The 23,477-nt window shown below is 41.9% G+C and overlaps 1 protein-coding gene across 1 annotated transcript in view; it reads left to right on the top strand.

Annotated features, from left to right (window-relative positions):
* agbl4 (AGBL carboxypeptidase 4) overlaps positions 1-23,477 on the top strand; it is a gene marked incomplete at both ends in the record, with an annotated part of 472,442 nt that overhangs the window by 28,085 nt on the left and 420,880 nt on the right. The window contains one exon of the mRNA XM_080430494.1: positions 13,650-13,774. Within this exon, the coding sequence (XP_080286620.1) occupies positions 13,650-13,774 (125 nt within the window). The remainder of the gene's footprint in view (positions 1-13,649; positions 13,775-23,477) is intronic.

Here is a 23,477-nt window from a genome sequence, read left to right as displayed (position 1 = left end):
GAGAGAGAGAGAGAGAGAGAGAGAGAGAGAGAGAGAGAGAGAGAGAGAGAGAGAGAGAGAGAGAGAGAGAGAGAGAGAGAGAGAGAGAGAGAGAGAGAGAGAGAGAGAGAGAGAGAGAGAGAGAGAATTTAGCTGTAGGTCTAAACTGAGAGACACCTTCACTGTGGTGGTTGCTGCTGGCTGGCTGGAATCAATTCTCTCTTTATCAGTCCTCTTCTTCTGTGTCCAGGAATCCTCCTCACGCTGCTGGGAAGCCGTGGGGGGAGAGAGCTGATGTGTTTTCCAATAATGAAATGGAGCACAGAGCAAAAATAAGTTTAAAAAGCGTGCCTGCATGCTCTCTCTCCCACAGCAGTACAGCTACTCTTTTAATCTTAAGTCTCTGCACTCTGTGCCAGACAGGTACGTAGGAGGCCTTGTGCCTACACGTGGCAGACAGAAGAAATGGGTCGTATTATCTTTGGTCTGTGTGTGTGTGTTTGGGGGGGATCAGTGAAGGGCAACCTTAAAGTCTGTGAATTATTTTTAATTTTACGTTGTGAATTTCCCGTGAATTAACGCCATTTGGGGGCCAGCATTCATAATTGATTTTCAGTAGTGCTTATACACTGCAGGTAATTGATTTAGCGGTGGTTCATTCTTGCTGCAGCAGAAACGTTAATGCTATTAGAAAACACCATTCCATGCATTTGTCCCCATTTTTTACAAATGACATTATAGCTCAGGGCAGGGGGGGGGAGTTATGTCGAAACGCACACATGTGAAAAAACATTTCCGAAATGCCAACTGCCCGAATAGAAAACAATGAAGCCACACAGACAGTTCTATTAGAAAACAACTGCCTACACAGTAAAATAATTAATTAACCCATTAAGACCTCTGTGTAACTTTTTCATTTGAGCTAAAAAAACATTATTTTACACTTTGGCTATTCAAAAATAGCAGATATACAAGCTCATAGCGCGGCACCGAGTGCCGCGCTACGAGCTTGTAGATCTGCTATTTTTGAAAAAATCTTGAAAATGTGTGCAAATCTTTGAGTATATGTTGTTTAAAGCGAACATTTTTAACTCTATTCTTTGCTTCTGGGGGTCCCTGGAACAAAATGTTTTGAGATGGGGGTTGGCGGCCAAATACATATCATTTTGGGGGTCCTTGACATGAAAAAGTTTGAGCACCACTGATATAGAAACATACGTTTTTTTCAGAATACTGTTGGGATTTAGAAGACGTTTGTAGAAATCGGCTTCAGGTCTTAATGGGTTAAATCAATCCATTGGTAACTCTCAGAGATAGATAAACATGGAGGATTTGACTGTGTTTTTATTACCAAGGCGTGTGAGTCAGTTGTATAGCCTGGGCCCTCAGGCTAGGCAGGTCTGCCACCACCATAGCATGATGATCCATCTGCATAGCAGCAACCATCCATCCAGTGGATGGTTACAGGCTGCAGGCCGGCCCATTGTGTGGGCTGAGCACTGTGACTGCTCCCTCTTGTACCTCCGTAATGGGATTACATTAGCCATGTTCTATCTGCTTTTCCCCTCTCTCTCTCCCTCCCTCCCTCACACACGCACACACACACACACACACACACACACACACACACACACACACACACACACACACACACACACACACACACACACACACACGCACAGGCAGTCCATGTGTGAATGGAACGCTCCCTGCCTGGACATTTACATGCCTCGCCACTTCAGCGTTCACACTGGGCCGTGTGTCAGCATAATCATAACTTTGTGTACAGTCATAATAACGTTGCTTAACCATTTAAGACCGGGAGAGCATCATTTGTGTCATTTTAAGATTTCTGTGGCTATTCAAAAATAGCAGATCTACAAGCTCATGAGCTTGTAGATCTTTTTTCTTTTTTTTATCGTGAAAATGTGTGCAAATCTTGGAATACATATTTTTTTAAAGTGAACATTTGTCAAATATTTTGTTCCAGGGACCCCCATGCAAAGATATGAGTTACAAATGGCTGCTTAAAAAAAGAAAAATTATAATTTTTGCACATATTTTCATGATTTTTTTTTTTTTTGCTGATCTGCAAGCTCATAGCGCGGCACTCTGCCGCACTATGAGCTTGTATATCTGTTATTCTTGAATAGCCAAAAGAAATCTAAAATGACAGAGATGCGTCCCCCCGGATTGAACAGGTTAAATCTTTTTTTCTAATATTTTGTGAGTTTTGTGGAGGCTCAGAGTCTGTCATGTGTAAATCTTGTTCAGAACCAGCGGGTGTGTCTTGGCTAGGCAGCAGCCACCACCACCACTATACAGTTAAGCTGTTTGTTTGAAAACCAATTTGTTAACGTCTAAATGCTGCACTAGTTCTCCCTCAAGGACAATGATTGATATTCAACATAACCTGCCAAGGCACCCACTGAGGAAGAATATAATATGTAGAATGACACCACACAACCACCAAGAGGAATTATGCAACAGCCTCTCTCAAGGACTAGGAAATGTAGAAGTCTCTTTTCCCCCTTGTTTTCTTCATCTTTTTCTGCCTCTCTGTAGTTCATTAGCCCTATAATGCAGTCTGTCTGTTTTGCTAGAGGAACACAAAATACAGATTTTTTGCTAAAGGACGGATCGGCTTGGCTTCGTCTAGCGGGCCGCTTCCCAACATCATCATAAAGACCCCGCAGTCACTAATCTTTGTTTTATCTAATGCAACTTTAATGCTTTCGGGGGAGGGGGAGGGGGGGTGGGAGTGATTTTCACAGCGATCACTTGGCCATTTGCGTTAGTTAACCCATTAAAGCCGGGAACGCATCTTTGTGTAATTTTTTTTCTTTTTCTTTGGCTATTCAAAAATAGCAGATCTACAAGCTCGTAGCGCGGCACCGAGTGCCGCGCTACGAGCTTGTAGGTCTGCTATTTTTTTTAAATCTTGAAAATGTTTGCAAATCTTTGGATGTATATATTTTTTAAGCAAACATGTAACTCAAATCTTTGCTTCTGGGGGTCCCTGGAACAACATACTTTGAGATGGGGGTCCGCAGCCAAATACATATCATTTTGGGGGTCCTTGACATGAAAACGTTTGAGAACCACTGATTATAGCAACAAAAGTGTCTTGAAAAAACTGTTTGGATTTAGAAGACATTTGTCGAATCCCCAGAAGCAAAGATTTGAGTTACAAATGTTCACTTTAAAAAAAGATATAATATATTCAAAGATTTGCACACATTTTCACGATTAAAAAAAATAAATAGCAGATCTCGCCGCGCTATGAGCTTGTATATCTGCTATTTTTGAATAGCTAAATAAATCTAAAAAATGACACAGATGCGTTCCCGGTCTTAATGGGTTAAATACTAAATGATATGGGATTGATTAAAAGAGAGGGGCCAGGCTACTGGCCTATACTAAAACGTTTTTGAATCTGGAGGTAGCCCACCATAAAATTAAAACGGGGATCAATAGCGTGTCATATCTCGGGGCTGTGCTCGGCGGGCTGAACATGTAATTCTAACCTTGAGGCTGGAGCCATCTCTCACGTCAGGGCCCCGTGGCATCGGGGCTCAATAACCCAGCCGCCCATGGCTCCTGGCTGCCATTATTGTCACTAGCTGCTGCAGAACAACCAGCATCAGGAAGATACCAGTCTGATGATCTCTCTATCTCAGTTTGCTGTGTATCTGTTTTCTTATGTTGGTCAAATTTTGACCAACTTTGTTATTTATTTGATCTATTTATTTATGCACAATTTCTGTTTCGTGACGATTGCAAACACCTTTAACAAACGAGTAAATACATAGGCTAAGGTAATGCTAACAAGTTTCATGAAAGGCATTATAAATGAAAAATGTGAAGTGAGTGGTGCCTTTGATGAGTTCATCATGCGCATGTGTTGCACTCCTGTTTGTGCTTAATTAGTGTAACTGGTTGCATCTTTGTGTTGCAATCAGCTGCAGCCAAACACAAACATGTTGAGGCCGTTCGCAAACATACGGACGGACAGACACACACACGGTCAAATGTAGGAGTGGTTAGCACCACTCAAAAACTAACACTGTTAAATGTTTTTTCCCCCACACAAAAATGCTTTCCCAACTTTGCTGTTTCAGCCAAGAGTGATCGCCCAGTATTTGCTCATCCAATGACTTAATTAGATTTTTGTGCTATAATTTTGTTTATACTGTGAATTGAACTTTGAACATACCTCCACCCACTCCCTCCTCCAGAAATAAACACAAACATACTGTCACACTCTCCAGGCTCTCCATTGGTGCTGTCCATGGTGCTGACAGTCTACAGGCGGTAGAGCTGAGCTTCAGGTCCAGAGCACACAGGGAGCATTTAACAGTCCTTTATCTCACTTAAAGGAGTAGTTCACCCCAAATTTTCTATCAATTACATACACCATGAAGCATTGCATTCATGTAGATTTTTTTGTTTTTGTCGCATTCTTAAGACAATAATTTGATTACCGGTGGAAAGATGCTAATGTATCCGGTAGAAGACTCAAAGTAGACTCTTTGTGTCTCCTACCGGAAATACACCCGGTCATCAAATTATTGGCTTAGGAACGCGACAAACTCCATGGGGTGACTAATCGATAGAAAATAAGGCATTTTTTGGGTGAACTATCCCTTTAACCCATCCAATCCGGGAACGCATCTGTGTCATTTTTTGATTTCTTTGGCTATTAAAAAAATTGCAGATCTACAAGCTCATAGCGCGGCACCGAGTGCCGCATCTTGTAGAATCTCCAGAAGCAACGATTTGAGTTACAAATGTTCGCTTTAAAAAAAGTATATATACATATTAGATATATATTATATTCAAAGATTTGCACAAACTTTTTTTTTTTTTTTTTTTTATGAGCTTGTACATCTGCTATTTTTTTAATAGCCCAAAGAAATCTATAAAATGACACAGATGCTTTCCCGGTCTTAATGGGTTAATTTCTCTTTTATTTTTTTGCAGAGTGATATTTTGAATGTTTTTTTTTTATTTTGTAAGGAGAGAAGGATTGGTGGTTTTATGTACACAGCAATATTTGCCAGCAGTGAGAAATGTACCGTGACTTAAGTACACTCTGCTTACATTCAGTGCACAAGCACATTGTGTCCTGGCCTTGTAATTATAATCTCTTTTATTTCCCATTTCAAATGCAATGAAGGACTGTTGGTCAACCTTCTATTCTTTTTGAAAACAGAGGCAGAGAAAGCAGAGGAAAAAGATAATGTGTAGGCTTTTTGAAGAATGTCTTTGTTTTGGGCACATACTGTACTGTATGTCTTTTTTGCGATGTTGTTGTCTACCAACAGCTCATTTTGCTGCTAACCAGCATACTGTAGTTCCAAACATGTTGTGTGACGAGACACTTCCTTCTGAGGAGGAGATTGATGAGCTGAACAAGCCTGCATTTTCTTTTATGTCCAGTGTGTGGATGCGATTTTGAATTACCGCAGACAGGCTGCAGGAAGGCCAGAGGTTTTTTTTTTTACAGCACAATTTAATTTATTATTCTATCAGTTCATGAGGATATTTTAGAGTCGGATGACAAAAAATGACATCATTCGGTAAATCAGTAAAGTGCTTTCATCAAGTGATCGCCACTATGTGTGTGTGTGTGTGTGTGTGTGTGTGTGTGTGTTCTCCAAAACGTGTGCTTTGTGGATCGACCTTTCAGAGTGTTTATTAGTGCATTGTCTGTGGAAATGGCGTAGGCCTGATTTAGTTGCGTGCCGGACGGTGTTGTGTGCATTGAACATAGCCGATCTACAAGCTTGTATACCAGCTATTTTCGGTGTGCAACACCCATGCGCTTTATATATCTAAGCATACCGGTAGCTCAGGCCCTTATAGGTTGTAGTGAGTGATGATCGATTTAATGGCACATACGGCTGACACGGGTGCCTCTCTGCTCCCTTCTCTCTCTCTCCACACTCTTTACTCCCTCTCTCTCTCTCTCTCGCTCTCTTTCTTCACTCTCCCTCTCTTCCCTTTCTGTCACTGCTTGCTGCAGCTGGGCCTGGGTTCAGCCCTACTTTTGGCTTTATTATCTGCCTTCAATGGCTGTGGATTGGGTTCAGCCAGCTAGTAGTCCCCTGCCTGCCTGCCTGCCACTTGTGAGCCAGCCAGCCACTGTGTGTGTGTGTACCATATGAGCTTTTTGTTAACCCATTCAATCCGGGTGATGTGTCATTTTTTATGATTTCTTTGGCTATTCAAAAATAGCAGATATACAAGCTCATATGAGCTTGTAGATCCGCTATTTTTGAAAAATCGTGACAATTAGTGGCAAAATCTTGGATTATGTATTTTTTAAAGCGGACATTTGTAAAATATTTAGTTCCAGGAACCCCCAAAAGCAAAGATTTGAGTTACAAAATGTCTGCAAAAGAAAAAAATCAAATATTTGCACAACTTTTCATGATTTTTCAAAAATAGCAGATCTACAAGCTCATGAGCTTGTATATCTGCTATTTTTGAATAGCCCACAGAAATCTAAAAATGACACACGGAATGCGTTCCAGGTCTTAATGGGTTAAGTACGCATTAGGCTGGACAAAAGTGTCTAACCATAAGTATAGGAAGTACACGGCAACAGGAGGTTTCCGCTATAGCTGCTGTACAGACAGGATGTAGCCGTGTATGTCCTGTATACTTCGCCTCATGAGATGGAGGTTAAACTTGGACCGTGGTTAAGTAAGTGTGGCTTTTCAAATTATAATCACAACATCATCGTTGACTATTTATAAAACGCGTATCTTAGTAAAGTTACAAAGAGCTTTACATAAAACTTAAGAAATCAGTAAAATTAGAATGAAGAAATAAAAGATCAGGCGAATCAAGCAATAACATTTTAAAACGTTACATTATGGAAAGGACTTTTGATAAAAGCACATTTTAAGAAATGATTTAAAAGCAGACACTGATTCATCAAACCCTTTGTCTTTAGCCTGGACTCAGGAACAACCAGCAGGGTCCTCCTGCCTGAGGACCTCAGGCTGTGCACAGGCTCATAAGGGGTCAACATCTCAAAAATGTAATTATGGACCAGATAATATGTGAGATATTCCTTTTAGATTTTTTTTTTAAATTCACTGCTTCTCCCCCCCATGCTGTCAAGTGGAACCACATGCAGAGCTCTACAGAGCATCTTTGTTGTGAAACGTGCACGGATGTGCCTGAGTGTAAGGCTTGATTTATACGTCGTTGTGCGCTGGTGTTGCACGCTGACAATCTGCCTTACAAAGCCAAAGAGCAGTAACGACGTCTTTGGACACATTGACTTGTTTATTTGTCTCAAAGGTCAAGTCAGACTTCACGATTTGGGGGATAAACAATTACCTCATGTCATGAACATACAATCAGTGCATTAGATCAATATACCAATAACCATTTGGCTGACCAATTGAAGCACTTTGTTTAGCATTATTTATCAGTTTGATTATTTACATAGTTACTACACTTTTGGGGGGGGTTGGGGGTAGAGGGTGGAGAGAGAAGGGAAGGGATGGAATATTGCATGATCTGACATGCACACAAGTACACTGATAGACTGTACACACACACACACACACACACACACACACACACACACACACACACACACACACACACACACACACACACACACCAATCTTCTTCGGTGTTATTTTGACATAATAAAGGTCATTTATCAACCTTTTCTTCTTGTTTTTGATAAGCTGTAGAATGTTGTCTGTCTGTCTGTCTTGTCTCCCTTCTCTCAGACTGTAGATTATTATATAGATGTGGTGAATAGTGAGGTTTGTTTTATAAAAGTATATACTCCATATAGCTCCAATATAGGGCTGCAACTATTGATAATTGATATTTTTTAGCGACTATTCTATCAATTTATTTCTCAAGAAGCGTATTTTTGTTATATATTTTGTCATCTTTTTTTCTTTTTTTCTTCGGACTAGGTAGATGCAAAATGATTAATTTTGCAACTGTTAATAAGTGCATAATAAAGGATTTATTACCCTTTTACACATTGCGTGCCAATTGCGTAGATCTACGCAAACCTAAATAATTGCGCAGCGTGCCAGTCGCGTAGATCTACGCGAAGTGGTCTTTTTTTTCTTTTTTTTTTTGCAGGTTCAAATTTCATTGTAGTTCTCGTTCGCCACGACACATTTCATTGTAGCACCACCGGAAACGGAAATATCCGTATCCGGAGATTTTCGTTCCCATCCGCCTCCACTCTAAAGCGGAAACTAAATCTCCATTTTCTCGGTTGTTGTTTTTCTCCTCGCTGATCGCTGTTTAACATAAACCGCTAGCTTCAAAATGGCCGATCGCCGATCGAAACGGTCTTCTCTGGGCGTCTCACACAGCTATCCTGTGTGTCCACAAACAGTTGAACACGCGATTTTAAGGTATTTAGCGAGGCCTGTGTCGACGTGAAAAAAACTAAAAAACAACAATAAATCGCTGGCACTGATGAGTACATTATGATATTAAACTCTGGCGTGGAATGTGTTAATAAAGCATTGTTCCCACTGAAGACCAGGCAGATACAAAAAATATAGTTAAACTGGTAATCAGTGCATAGTTAATCACTAATAAATGCATAATAAACTATGTTTTAATATTAATACAGCAACAAAACAGCTCAGCAAAGGTTGAACAAAGACATAATAGGCAAGTTAGTGAGACTGAATTAAATGAATGTGTTTGTAATGTCTACCTTTTGTGTGAACCCCGACAGTTTTTTCCCCGGTAGGACGTAGCGCGGGGAAGGAACACGTTATTCCAACCAGTTATTTTCCCCTCCATCAGGTGCCCGGCTGACCAGGGGGAGGCAGTATAGAGACCAGGATTACTACATGTTTTTTTGTGAGGGTACCTACCCTAGGGATAGCCCAGACAGTTTTTAAGTTGCTTGATTCAATATTTAGATATTTGATATACAGTACATTTTATCAGACACGCCCCCTTCCTACACATACTGTATGTATATAAACCCATTGTAACGTCACACTCAATTTTAACCATGTTAGACTCATGAAAAACACACTTACCTGGTTCTGGTGACTGATATTATCCTTCTAATGTATGACGGGGCAGGGTTTCATCAATTACTTCTTTAATGTGTTTAATTGTCATCAATTTATGTATTTATTGATTCACTAGAGGTTATGGCCACTACGCGGCCCTCACACCTACGTCACACTGCCAATCCGACCGATATGTCTGAGTCATATAGTGTCGGGGGCTTTCTCAGTGTCCCTTTTGTGCCCATATATGGAGATCTCCGTATCTTACCGGCTAATTGGCCGGCCCTCCCATTTAGCCATTTTTAATATAGGATAAAGAAGGACAATATCAGTCACCAGAACCAACCCTAACCCTAATGCTTATTACAAGCACCTTATTATAATCTGTTTCCTGCACCCCTTCGTCAGTCGCGTTCTAATCGCAGAGATTGCCACAGATATTTATTTGAGGGTTGCGTGGTCAGGGGACACACTGTGTGTGTGTGTGTGTGTGTGTGTGTGTGTGTGTATTTTGAAAAACCACACACTGCTAAGGGTGGTGTTTTCCACTTTAGAAATATGAGTACTACAGGTAAATTGGGTAGTCCTGTGAGAGTAAATGGTTGATGGAATTTCTGTGGGCAGCTTCAATGGAGCAGAGAGTGATGCGTGTGTGCGTGTGCGTGCGTGTGTGTGTGTGTGTGTGTGCGTGTGTGCGCGTGCGTGTGCATGTGTGTGTCTTGGAAGCTGACTGGTGGATTAGCTCCCTCAGATGGCAGAAGGAGAGGGATCTGCTCTGACAGTGTGGTGGTTAGCCCATCTGTCTATAATTAGCTTTGTGTGAGTGTGTATGCGCACGCAAATGTACATGTGTGTGTGTGTGTGTGTGTGTGTGTGTGTGTGTGTGTGTGTTGCCGCTACCTGCCACCAGGTGGTCTGCACTACATGGTCTGCAGAGCAGCTTGGACTTCTGCCTGCCCAGTTAACTCTTCACAAAGTAACGCCAAAAATGTCAAATCTACAAGCTCACAAAGCATCACATTGTGACGTGTTGTGAGCTTGTAATTCTGCTATTTTCAGCGCCAGGACACTGACACAACAAAGTATAGATTAGCCTTAACAGCCCTGTGGGCTCAGTCTGATATTTTAACTGACTCGAGTTGATTGCATGGACTTAACCCTTTAAGACCTGAGGTTTTTTTAAAGTTTCGAAATTTTGAAACATTTTGAAAAAAAAAATCTAAAACATTTTCTTTCAAGATTTTTTTTTCAAGATTTTTTTCAAAAATAGCAGCGGCACTCGGTGCCGCGCTATGAGCTTGTATATCTGCTATATCTGCTATTATATCTGCAATTTATTTAACTTAGGCTCTATTTATCATGTATTGGGTATAATTGTGACAAATACAGCGCAGAGTTTCATTGATTGGTTCTTTATTGAGAAACTTTACCAGCAGTAAATCTCAATATTTGGCTACGACTCAATCCCTCGTTGGAACCAGTTAAGCTGTTCAAAACCATGATACGCTTCATGTCCTTCTCAGAAACGGTTAACTTACTGTACAGTCAGACATGTCTATATAGTACTTCTGTGCAAAAATAAATAAATCATGCTGTCTATCAGGCTTTAGTTATGTTTTTTTTGTACTTTATACAGCATTTGTTCAGCATTTGTTCTCTCATCCAAGAAATACATTGTTTGGGCTACATCTTTGAGCTTCCTGCAACCTGAGTTTACAAATGTTTGGGATTGTGTTGCAAAAAGTACTTCCAAATCAAATGTGAATTTACTGTTATTCAAAACCTGTTAAGAATAAACATAAGACACTATAACTATACTGTTTCATTTTCAAAAATGAGAATGTGGGTTCTTGAATGCCTAACCGATTACGGTCTTAGTTAAAATGTCTTCTAAATCCTAACAGTTTTCTGAAAAACCCGATGTTGCTACAGTATGTGAGTGGTTCTCAAACCTTTTCATGTCAAGGACCCCCAAAAGTATGTAATTATGTATCACACATATGTATGGGATATGTATGACCCCCATCTCAAAATATGTTGTTCCAGGGACCCCCCAGAAGCAAAGATTTGAGTTTTAAAAAAATGTTTAAATTTTATATATATATATACAGTATATTCAAAGATTTGCACACATTTTCACGATTATTTTTTCAAAAGTAGCAGATCTATAAGCTCGTATAGCGCGGCACTCGGTGCCGCGCTATACAAGCTTGTATATCTGCTATTTTTGAATAGCCAGAGAAATCTAAAATCTAAAACGTTCCCGGTCTTAAAGGAGGAGTTCACCCAAAAAATGACTTATTTTCTATCAATTGCACACCCCATGAAGCCTTGAATTCATGGATTTATTTTTGTTTTTGCGGCATTCCTAAGACAATAATTTGATGACCGGGTTTGTATCCGGTAGGAGACACAAATAATCTACTTTGTGTCTCCTACCGGATACATTAGCCGGTAGGAGACGGTAATCAAATTATTGGCTTAGGAATGCCACAAAAACTAAAATAAATCCATGGATTCAAGGCTTCATGGAGTGTGCAATTGATGGAAAATAAGTAATTTTTTGGGTGAACTACTCCTTTAACACAATCCTATGATATTTGAAACGCCGTGGAACCGACATCGTGTCCCAAAAACACAAACAAAATAGTCCCCGTGGGTTAGCGGAGGGATCTGTGTATCCATAGGAACGACAACGTTCCAACCGCGATCCGCCATTTTGGGGCTTCGGCCCGCTGAAAACTAGTGGTTTTCAATGCAAAAAAAAGAAACCGAGTTACAGCTGTTTTTCTGAAAATCCCAAACGGGAAGCGGATGGCTTCCTGTTTTTTTGGAATGACGTCACATCCACATTCTACTTCTCTGAGTGACGATCGATCATTCCAAAGCTGTGATAGGTCGCCCCTTGTGGAATTTTCCCCCAAAAATGAAAGAACGCATCAATGCGATCATGGCCATCAAGTGATGCATTTGAAAGAACGCATCAATGCGATCTTGGCCAATCAATGTGCTCATGGGTTAAGCCACATTTCTCAATACCAAAGCTATCGGTGAGGTTTTGCTGTACAAAACTACAAATAAGGGTAATCAACATTTTTCATACGTTCTGGGTCGGGGAAAACACCAAATCCATGCTTTATTTCTCACTCTACAGTTATCTCATCACGTCCCTATGGGACAAAACGGGTGTGTTTTCATCTCGCTTTGTTTCTGTTCATTGGCCGTCATTCTGACAGTCACTATAGTCTCAACTTGGCTACAACTACTGTACGATCCCCTCTGTCCGCACACATCCCCGTGTAAATCCAACAATTACCCGCTATATTTAGAAAACGGCCGTCATGTGATCAACCTATACCTCCGCCAGTCATCTTAAGAGAGAGCTCTGAAGGTTGGAGCCAGGAGAGATGGCTCCCATTGGACTAATTATAATTCCACTGATCATCTGGATCTATCTCGGTATGGACAGAATATAATGTATCAGATATGGATGGCTGGAGCAACCCCGTCCTGCCTGTCTATCTGTCCCCAGCGGCTTTTCCCTGCAGGCAGGCGGTGCTCTGACGATCAGAGCCCTGCCAACGAAGGGGAGAAAGAGGCAAAGCCGTGTTCTACATATACTACTGTGACAGCTATATACACTAACAGCTGCCACAAATATATATATAATATAGTTATAATAATTTGCATTTATTTCAAATAATATGTCTCAAAGTTCCTGCCACTTTCGTAGTCAATGCTCTGCATACAATTAATATTGATGGCTAGAACGTCATGACATCTTTTTTTAGCTTCATTTAAGGAAAGATTAGATTGTGTGAATACAGAGGGTGTGATATCAAGTTTTTTTTTCTTCCATCCTACCAGAAATTCTTGAATAGACAGCAATGTGTGTAGTTGTGTTGTTATGATGCAGAAAAAAAGCCAGTGATAATGTTGCCACATTGTGCTACAGTTTCTTTTATCTTTATCCTTCAATTAAACTTAAGACCAAAGGCCTGATTAACTGTTTGAGCACCAGGTCCACTTCCCTCACGGCTGGCATCACCTGTATGTACACTGTATCTCATTTCAGCACATCACATGCTCCATGTAGTAGATTAAAATAAGTTAAAGTTGACTTGAGGTCTAGCTTTTAATTTGGGAACATTTATTTCTGCCGCCCGCCTACACGACTGCCCTGCAAAGAGCAGATGGAATCATCATCTCTGTGATGTTTGTGTGATGCCAGATGCACCTGAATTATTCTAACGGTTTCACCTGACGCTGAAAAGAGCTTGTTGTTGTTGTTGGGCAGAGAAACCTTGTATCTCCACATTCAAACATTTTCAGTTTAAATATGGACGCGTTGTGAGCTTGTAGATCTGCAAGTTTTGAAAGTGGTTACTTTATAAATATTCTCGGTTCTCGAATGATTAAAAATGATTCCAAATCGGTTTTATCTATTTTAATTCACAACAGTAATATTGTTGTCATTTGGACTTTAGCAAGAGCTTGTGACTAAATAATTACATTGGATCCATTGGAACACAGGTTATTTTTTTCCATTTCCTGAAAAGTAACCGTTTTGGACATACAAGGTTTGCACAGGACAATGATGTTATGCTTTTTGTTTTTTTTGTCGTTGGCCTCCTGCAGGTAATCTTGGACGAGTCGACTACATCAGTGAGTTTGAGTTTGACCTCTTTATCCGCCCTGATACCTGCAACCCTCGCTTCAGAGTCTGGTTCAACTTCACTGTGGAGAACGTCCGTGAGACACAGGTAAGCAGCTTCATTTCTTTCATCCTACCGTAATTCTACAAACCTCTATCCTCCTGTTTAAAGCGCATTCCTTTTGTCTGACCGGGATCTTCTCCTCGGTGCGTTCATCTCAACTTGCACATGGGTAATGATCATTACCATGTGCAGACAACGTGCAACATATCTTTCACTTTTGTCCCAAATTCAAGCTGTTTAATAGCCTTTTTCTGAACCTCTGTATAACTCTACGGCCGGAGTTTGCGCATGCACGGCCACGGGGTCCCCACAGTATGTTGTTAGCTGTTGGTGCTAAGCGTTATCCTGTTGTTCACTCACTGTCTGCGTGTATGTGCGGCCACGTAGCATGCACGATTGCACGGCGGGTCCGCGGACCCCCAAGTGGTCTGCGAAGCATTCGCTGGGGGTCCGCGGCTCCGGATGTGTGTGTGTGTGTGGCAGTGTTTATGTCATTTGTACAAGGCATTCTTGTACTTCTGTTTATGTGGACATAAATAAATATTTCAAATGTGGGGGGGGTTTGTGTTCGCTGGCTCCCGTGTTGCCAAATCATGTGTGTGAAACAAGCGCCGGTGTTGCCACCTCCGTGAAACAAGTGGACCATGACGCGTGCGCGTTTGTGTGTTGGAACTGTTGCAGGTACCAAGTTCAAAGTCACTTTCCGTCCCTGATATACTGTCTGTGCACAGCGCATAACCCAAACTCTGCACATACTTTGGGTGCTCATATCCCCGCCCGGACGGGTATGGTCTAGTTCTGTTCATTTGCTTTGTCCAGTTGAAAATCAAACGTGGCGTTTGTCAGGTCCGGTCCGGTCTGTTACACATACGTTTTTGGATAACTATTCCTGTAACCTTTTACAATAAATATGAATTAATAATATCCACTATTATACAATCCCAATCATCAAATTGACTTAAATACACTGCTTGAGTTTTGTTTAACCTTTTTTTGCTTTTTAGATCTACTGAAATATACACTTGAAAATGTAAATACTGTAATACGTCAGACAAAGGGGGAAAAGGGGGGGGGGGGTGGATGGGTAAGTGATAGTAATAATAGCATATACAATGAACCAGTAAAAAATAAGACGTCAAACTGCCAAATAATATACAGTATGTGCTGTGCCCTACAGTACTGGATGTCCTTTCACAACCAAAAAAAACACAACCGCCCATGTTCCCTAATGCCTTCCAGTAGACAGCTCACCATGAATTTGCACCCACAATACCCAATTTTGAAAGATACAAAGCAATTTGTTTTCCCCTTTACAAACCGGACCCGTTGTTTATCTCATGCCTCACTTCTTGTCACATCATCTGAGCTCATTCCTGCCACCAGGCAAAGCTCTCGAGCGCAGGGATTGGCTGAGAGAGGCGGTCACATGCCACAGAGATACAGTGCATGCATGGGAACAGTGGGCGTGGCCACGAAGGGATGGGAGGGGCTATTATTGAGTTTTTACCCACCGTGATTGGATCTCTGCCATTTCTGTCAGCGCTGTCATGTAACTCCTAGCAGAAGAGGGTAAAACTGGAAACTATTGGCATCTGAATCCAAACGGCTGCTATCTCGTGTGTGTGTGTGTGTGTGTGTGTGTGTGTGTGTGTGTGTGTGTGTGTGTGTGTGCGTGTGTTTAAGAGTGCCTGGCAGCTGTAGAGATAGAGCAAACACAAAGACGTAAGAGACTAACATAAAATGAAGGGGAAAGAGAGAGTAGCAGAGGGAGAGACAAGACGCGAACAGTGAGAGGAAGAGAGATATAAAAAAAAAGGAGAGACTGACCAAGACGAGACGAGAGTCAGAGACAATTAGAGAGAGAGAGATGGAGAGAGAGAGATGGAGAGAGAGGCAGAGCAAGGCAGGGATGAATCCAAGGCATGCTGTTGCTTGCTGCTGTCTCCTGCAGTGAGCCCAGCCCCAGCCCCAGCCTCTGGCCCTTTAGCTATCAGGCCTATCGGCCCCATCTCCCTGCAATGCTGTAGTCAGCACTAATCACATTTTATGGCTCTGAGATGAATGGGAGGCCTCGGCTTGGAGCCGGGATCGATCCCGCAGCCAGATATACCTGCACACAAGCAGCGATAAAGTGCAGCAGCAACACACAGAAGGGGGCGAGGGGCCTTACAGGTGACGGAAAACGGGGTGGGAAAAAAAAAACATTTTCACCCGCACACTTCTGAGTTCTCCGTACATATAGACCATCTCACAGGCTCCTTTTCTTAGAAATCTATTTCTTATCTGTCCAATTTCCTTTCCCAAAGAAGCCTTGTGTGAATTTAATCTACTCCAGTAGAGGGAGGTCTGGCTGGATAGCTGCCGCCTTGCATTTTGCTAAGACTTGTGGGCTGTACAAAGGGCTTGTGTGTGTGTGTGTGCGTGCGTGCGTGTGTGTGTGTGTGTGTGTGTGTGTGTCTGTGTGTGTGTGTGCTTGTGCTTGTGCGTGTGTGTGAGATGCACACACGTGCACATTAGCATGAGCGCGCCGTTGCGTTGCGTCTCTCTACACACCTTTTGACTTCATTATGACTTGAAACGTGCCAAAACATAAAATAGGCAAATAAAATGGAGATAGAATAATGGCCTCGAATAAAACGCTGTAAACCAACTAAGTGCAGCTATGTGTGGGGAAGAGAGAGAGGAGGAGGCTGCGCTATAGAGATATCAGTGGGTTCCAGGGGAGAACTGGGCTGTTGGAGTGTTTCATCCTAGCTAAGCCTTGCTAACTCTCAGCCCGAGCCAGGGGAATGGCGAACAGTAAAAGCCCGTGATATTGGAAGTGAGATGGCCATTTTAGAAGGAATGTAAGCTGGTGAAACAGATTTGGTCTGCCTCAATCAGCTTAGCGAGCTTTGTGGAAATTGGCTGCGCCGTAGCGCCGGTTATGATGGATGGGGCTGGATGGATGGATGTCTCTTTTTTATTTTTATTCTTTATTTTTTTGTGTGCGCCTTTCTTTTTTTCCCCTTGTGTTTAAAAAAAGAAAACCACTCGCTCACTCACTCACCTCAAAGTCCGTCGGTCTCTTGGTGTGGTGAGACTGGCGCTGGTTAATTGGGTCAATGTTACCCCGGTTCCTTGTGACGATATTTGACGCTGCATGACGCCCGTGCGGTGCTGAGTATTGTTGCTTTTTTTTCTCCTCCTCCTTGTGGTCTGCTCTAGGCTATAAGAAAAGTGGTTTCTTGCACAACAAGAATGGCTGTGTCATTTGAAAATTCGTCCATTCCTGTGTGTTAAGCTTGATATTATAGGCTATAGGTGAGCGTTTTATGATGAAATTCTGATAGGGCCATGAGTCAAAGCCAATTCTGCTTTTTTCTGCCACTTTTCACTTTCTTTTCAGTTTTAATTCACTTCAAAGTGAGTGAAGTTAAAAGCCACTGATGGGGAAATTGTGTAGCTCTTGTGTATGTGGAAATGACTGCTGTGCCTGTGGAGGCGGGGACATTATTTTGATTCTCCGTTTCAACTTTATTTTATTTTTTTACTAGGAGGAAAGACATTTTTTATTTTTGTCTGTTTAACATACCAAATACATAGTTCTGGTTGTGACTGAATTCTGTCTCAACACATAAAGTGTCAGTTATACCACTGTTTGCTTTCAATATTATGTTGCGTGTACAACTACCTATGCATGTAAACATTTTATTAATATGTGTAAATTGTTCACTGAACAGTGTATTGAGAGGATTGTCAGGATTTTATCATTGCTGTCAAGACTCATTGCCAGGCCGTGTTATCACATTTAAACTTTAATATATCACAGGATACATTTTACTACACAATAGTTTTTTTATGTTAACACATTCACTGTCAGGTACTATGTGCATCCGCTTCATTCGCTGGGTGCCAGCGTTTTTTACCATGTTTTCACGATCTTTGGAGAGCCGCAGAAGCCACGACGTGCTCGCGGATGTAAAGAAAAAGTGTCCGGGGGATGGGGGAGGGCCTCGTCTATCCACTGGAACAAAAACATTTCTACCGCGATCAGCCATTTTGTTGCTATCGCTGGCTCGTTTTCACCCAAAAAATAATAATCCGAGCTAGAAGTGTTTTTCTACAAATCCTAACATAGGAGTGGACGGAAGTGACTTTTTTGGGGGATGACGTCACATCCGGCCATTCCTTCTATCAGCGTTGAGGGATCATTCCTATGTTGCGTTAGAGCACCCTCTTGTGGAATTTTCCAAAACAATACGTCCTGCCAAGGACGTAGATCTACGTCCTTGGCAGAGAATGCGTTAAAAAAACAACAACAACCTACTCTAATACTCTATTGGGCTGCAGATCGTGGGTTTCCATGGAATACGATTGTAGACTGTTATTATAGCTGCTGTTATTGTTGTCATTACTATTACCATATTGTTGTTTCTGTTATAATTGTTGTTGTCCATCTTGTCTCTCTCTCTCGCTGTCTCTCTCCCTCTCTCTCTCCAATTCCCCCTGGCATGGTCAAGGGGGGAACTGTCAGGTCTCTGCTCTACAGTGGTGGGGAAAGTACTCAAAGGTTTTACTTAAGTAAAAGTATCAATACTGCAATGTAGAAATACTCTGTTACAAGTAAAAGGCCTGTGTTCAACATGTTTCTTGAGTAAAAGTACAAAAGTATTGGCATCAAAATATACTTAAAGTACCAAAAGTAAAAGTACTAAAATGTTTGAAAAACGCGTTGTGAGCTTGTAGATCACAGTATGTATAAAAATAGGGCTGAAGTGATTAATGCATGTTTTATAATATAATCTGCAAAGTTTTCTAATAATTGTAGTGGAGTAAAGCATATTTTCATTTTCATGTAGTGGAGTACAAAAGTAAAAGTATTGAAAATTGGAAATACTCCAGTAAAGTAAAAGTACCTCAAAATTAAGTACAGTACTTGAGTAAATGTACCGAGTTACTTTACACCACTGCTGCTCTATACCGTAAAGTAAAGTGTATCGAGACACGTTCTGAGCTTGTAGATCTGCTATTTTCAAAAAGCTGATGTATATGTTAAAGTGCTCATGTGGCCCATAGTCACTTCTTTTTGGGCTGGTCTTCCTAGTCCTGGGTTGCTTGTTTCTCTCACAGAATCTGGCAACACTGCTCATGCCCATCCTCGGTATATAACCACTGGCCGAGTTTGATATGTCATTCCGCTGTGTGCCCCATGTGCGGGGTAGAGCGAGCCGAGCTCGGCGTCAGAGCGCGGCGTGAAGGGCACGGCTGTGAGCTATTATCATAGGAGCCTTCGGGGAGCCATTCTTAGAAGACAAGGCAGTAAAACCTCGCGCCTCGTGCCTTCAAACTCCTCGCCGCGTTGCTGCAGTGGGTGATTTGCAAGCTTCACTTGTCCAGGAAAAGCTCAGTGCAGGGCAGTTACTCTCCATGATAGGGATGGAGAAACAAACCCAACTGGAATGGTGTGGCGGTGATGCTGTGTGTGTGGTGGTGGCGCCTCCATTCCCCCAAAGGCCTATCATCACTTTAACCCTTTAAGACCGGGAACGCATCTGTGGGACCACTTTATTTAACCATTATTTTATAGTTTTGGCTATTTAAAAAAAAAAATTGAAACTTTGTGCAAATCTTTGAATATATGTATTTTTTTAAAGGGAACATTTTTAACTCAAACCTTTGCTTCTGGGGGGGTCCCTGGAACAGCATATTTTGAGATGGGGGTCCGCGGCCAAATATTAAACATTTTGGGGGTCCTTCACATGGAAAAGTTTGAAAACCACTGATTATAGCAACATAAGTTTAAAATAAAATAAAAACTGTTTAAATGTAGAAGACATTTGTAGAATCCCCAGAAGCAAAGATTTGAGTTAAAAAATATTCGCTTTGAAAATAATATATATTCAAAGATTTGCACACGTTTTCACAATTTTTCAAAAAATAGCAGATCTACGAGCTCGTAGCGCGGCACTCGGTGCTCGTAGCGCGGCACTCGGTGCCGCGCTACGAGCTTGTCGATCTGCTATTTTTTGAATAGCCCAAAGAAATCTTTAAAATGACAAACAGATGCATTCCCCCCGGCCTTAATGGGTTAACTTTTTTTCTTCTTCAGACCAAGCTCACCCATTGAAATTCATCAGCCATAATGCTGTGTAATCTGTGGAGTGGGATAGGTTGAATGGCACATTAAGTTGAACATTAAAGAAGAGGATGTTAAAACTCTGTCTGGGAAGCATTATGGCCAGGGTGTCTTGTGTGTGACGCTAATCAAACCCATCCCCACTTTATGTTCTGCAGCCAGTATTTTTGCAGCACAGAATATGATTATAGACCAAGAACCGGGGCCTTTTTAAAAAAAATAAATGAGTGCCAATATCCAGTGACACGGATATCACATGTCACAGTGTTCTAAATGAGTTTAGAAAAAAGGCCTAGAAGCATCGTGACTTTCACTGTGTGCACTGTGACATTCTTCAATATTTGTAATTTACTTGCCAGTCTTTAAAGGAGTAGTTCACCCAAATAAATACTTATTTTCTATCAATTACATTCGTTTTTGTCGCATTCCTAAGCCAATAATTTGATTACCGGCGGAAAGATGCTAATGTGTAGGGGCCGCCGTCATCAAATTATTGGCTTAGGAATGCAACAAAAACAAAAAAATCTCCCTGAATTCAATGCTTCATGGGGTGTGTAATCGACGAAAATACTTCCGTTTTGGGGTGAACTACTCCTTTAAGAAGATGAAAATCTTTTGATGTCTTGTTTTAAATGTAGAGGGAAGTGAAGTAAAGAAGAAGGGGAGAGCGAGAACAAGATGCAGAGAGAGAGAGAGAATTGGAGAGAGTTAGAGAGAGTTAGAGTTAGAGAGAGAGAGAGAGATGAAGTCCCTGACTTGTCCAAGAGGTAATAGATGTGATGCACATTGATTCTCTTTTTTCCTTCCTTTTCTCCCCATAGAGAAGGAAGTTGGGATGGAGGGAAGAGTGTCTGTGTGTGTGTGTGTGGGGGTGTGGGGGGGGGGGTATTTACGGGAAATGACTTGTTGTTCATGTAGGAGGCTGTATATATTTCACCTTCCCTCCCCTCATCCTAAATAGAGAGCAGGCGTTGGCTGCAGTTCTTCTGGGAAGTCAGCTTGCCCTGCCCTGCTCTGTGCTGTGCTGTGCGGTGCTCTTCTGTGCTGTGCTGTGCTATACGCTGTGCGTATGGCGTATATAGTGTCACTCCCTGCTGGACCGCACCTCGTTGCTGCATAATGCAGGTTTCTCTTATCTGGGTGCAGGGAGGGGGAAGGCTCTGCTCCGTCTGTCAGCTCCTGCTGGACAATGTCTGGCCGTTGTGTCTGGACCCGTGTCTGTGTCTGGAACCTCCATGTTTAACACGTTAAGGCCGGGAAACGCACCTGTGTGTCACTTTTAGATTTATTTGGGCTATTAAAAAAATAGCAGATATACAAGCTCATAGCGCGGCACCGAGTGCCACGCTATGACCTTGTAGATCTGCTATTTTTTAGGGGGAAAAAAGGCGTGAAAATGTGTGCAAATCTTTGAATATATATATATATATATATATATATTTTTTTTACTCAAATCCCTGGAACAAAATATTTTGAGATGGGGGTCCGCGGCCAAATACATACATAATTTTAAGGGTCCTTGACATGAAAAAGTTTGAGAACCACTGCTATATATATATAGCAACATAAGTTTAAAAACAAAAAAAAAATGTTAGGATTTAGAAATCCCCCAGAAGCAAATATTTGAGTTACAAATGTTCGCTTTAAGAAAATATCCATTCAAAGATTTTCTAGATTTTTCAACAATAGCAGATCTACAAGGCAAGCTCATAGCATGTAGCTATGAGCTTGTAGATCTGCTACTTTTTTAATATAGCCAAAGAAAAAAAAAAAAATTACACAGATTCTTTCCCGATCTAAATGGGTTAACCTCAAACCCTGCTCCTCCTCCACCCCCCCCCCTTTCTGCACTGTCATATTGTCCGCCCCCTCCTCCGTGAGACCCACCGTGTCAATGTTTCTTCATGATGAGAGCCCCGAGGTGTACAAGAATCCCTCTCCTCAGCACCGCACCACGCCACTCCCCGCCCTCCCTTCCCTTCCTGTTGCTCTCCTCCCCTCCCCTCCACTCCCTGCGCATTTGTTTCCTCCTCCCCCTTTTTCCCCTCCTCTTTTCTTTCCGTCCTCTCTCTCTCTCTCTCTCTCTCTCTCCCTCCTCATGTGTCAGTGTTCTGGTGTCGTTCAGCAATAGTGGTGGGAAAAAAAACGTCATTTCAGTGAACGAACAATTTCGTTCACGGCAATGAGTCGTTCAAATGATTCGTTCACGTCCTCGTTCAGTATAGCGCTATTTTTTACTGTAAAACACCATCGCAATAGCGTTTTTTTTACGTCTCGCGTACAGCCCCGACCTCCCGTCCTATGTACGGGGGGAGAGGATGGAGGGCATGCACAATAGCGGGAACGTGAACAATTTCAGAAAGTGAACGAGCTCGTTCTCTTCGCGGCAAAGAACTAGTTATTTTGAACGAATCGATCATGAACGACCCATCACTATTCAGCAGTGAGAGACAGGGAGACGGGACAGAGGCAGGTCTCCTCCGGTGGTGAGTGCCACCAGTGTGGATGAGCGTGGGGGCTAATCATGGCTGGGCGTATACTGCAGCATAACATGCCCCTGGTGTGGCGAGGCGAGGCGGTTGGTCACAGGTGGTGGTGGTAAAAGTACTCACATGTTTTACTTAAGTAAAAGTATCAATAGTATCAATGTAGAAATACTCTGTTACAAGTAAAAAGTCCGGAATTCAAAAATTTACTTGAGTAAAAGTACAAAAGTATTGGCATCAAAATGTACTTAAAGTATACCAAAAGTAAAATTACTCATTGTGCAGAATGTCCGATTTCACAAGTTCAAAATGTATACAAATCTCTTGAATATAGCCGATCTACAAGCTCACAAATGCGTAGCTTGTAGATTTTCAAGTGGTTAGTGTGCTTTGTAATAATAATCAAAATCTACAAAGTAACTAGTAACTAAAGTTATCATGTAATTGTAGTGAAGTAAAAGTACAATATTTTCCTTTTGAGATGTAGTGGAGTAGAAGTAAAAGTACTGAAAATTGGAAAAACTCCAGTAAAGTAAACAAATACCTCAAAATGTTACTTAAGTACAGTACTTGAGTACATGTACTTAGTTACTTTCCACCACTGGTGGTTATATAGGTGCAGCGTGGGTACTGATTCTGCTCTGGGAGGGCTTACTGGGTCCAAGCTTTAGGGACTAATACTCGGCTAAAGGCACTAGGTGTGTGTGTGTGTGTGTGTGTGTGTGTTCGTGTGTGCGTGTGTGTGCGTGTGCGTGTGTGCGTGTGTGCGTGTGTGTGTGTGCGTGCGTGTGTGCGTGTGTGTGTGCGTGTGTGTGTGTGTGTGTGAATGTGCGTGAGTATGTACACAGGTTCACACCTCAACAGGTTGTGCTTGTCTATGCTCTCTGCATTTCTAAAAAGCCTCCACACACAGACTCACCCTGTCACCCTTTAGCTTGGCCCTGTTTTCATCTCTAGCTTCATGGCATATGGCACACGCCAGATATGCATACTACTGTATATCCTTCTCATGTGATATATTCTCTCCTTTTTTGGAAGTTGCCTTTTTTCAGGCTTCTTCTCATAGCAGCCTCCAGAAAGAAGAGGAAATATGGGCTCTTGTGTAGTTCTTGCCAAACGGATTATTTGACTTCAAACATACCAC

Source organism: Gymnoscopelus braueri, assembly GCF_963280865.1.
Source record: "Gymnoscopelus braueri genome assembly, chromosome: 6".
In the NCBI taxonomy this organism is placed as follows: domain Eukaryota; kingdom Metazoa; phylum Chordata; class Actinopteri; order Myctophiformes; family Myctophidae; genus Gymnoscopelus; species Gymnoscopelus braueri.
The sequence above is the reverse complement of the archived record's forward strand: the minus strand, read 5'-3'. Positions and strand labels throughout refer to the sequence as shown.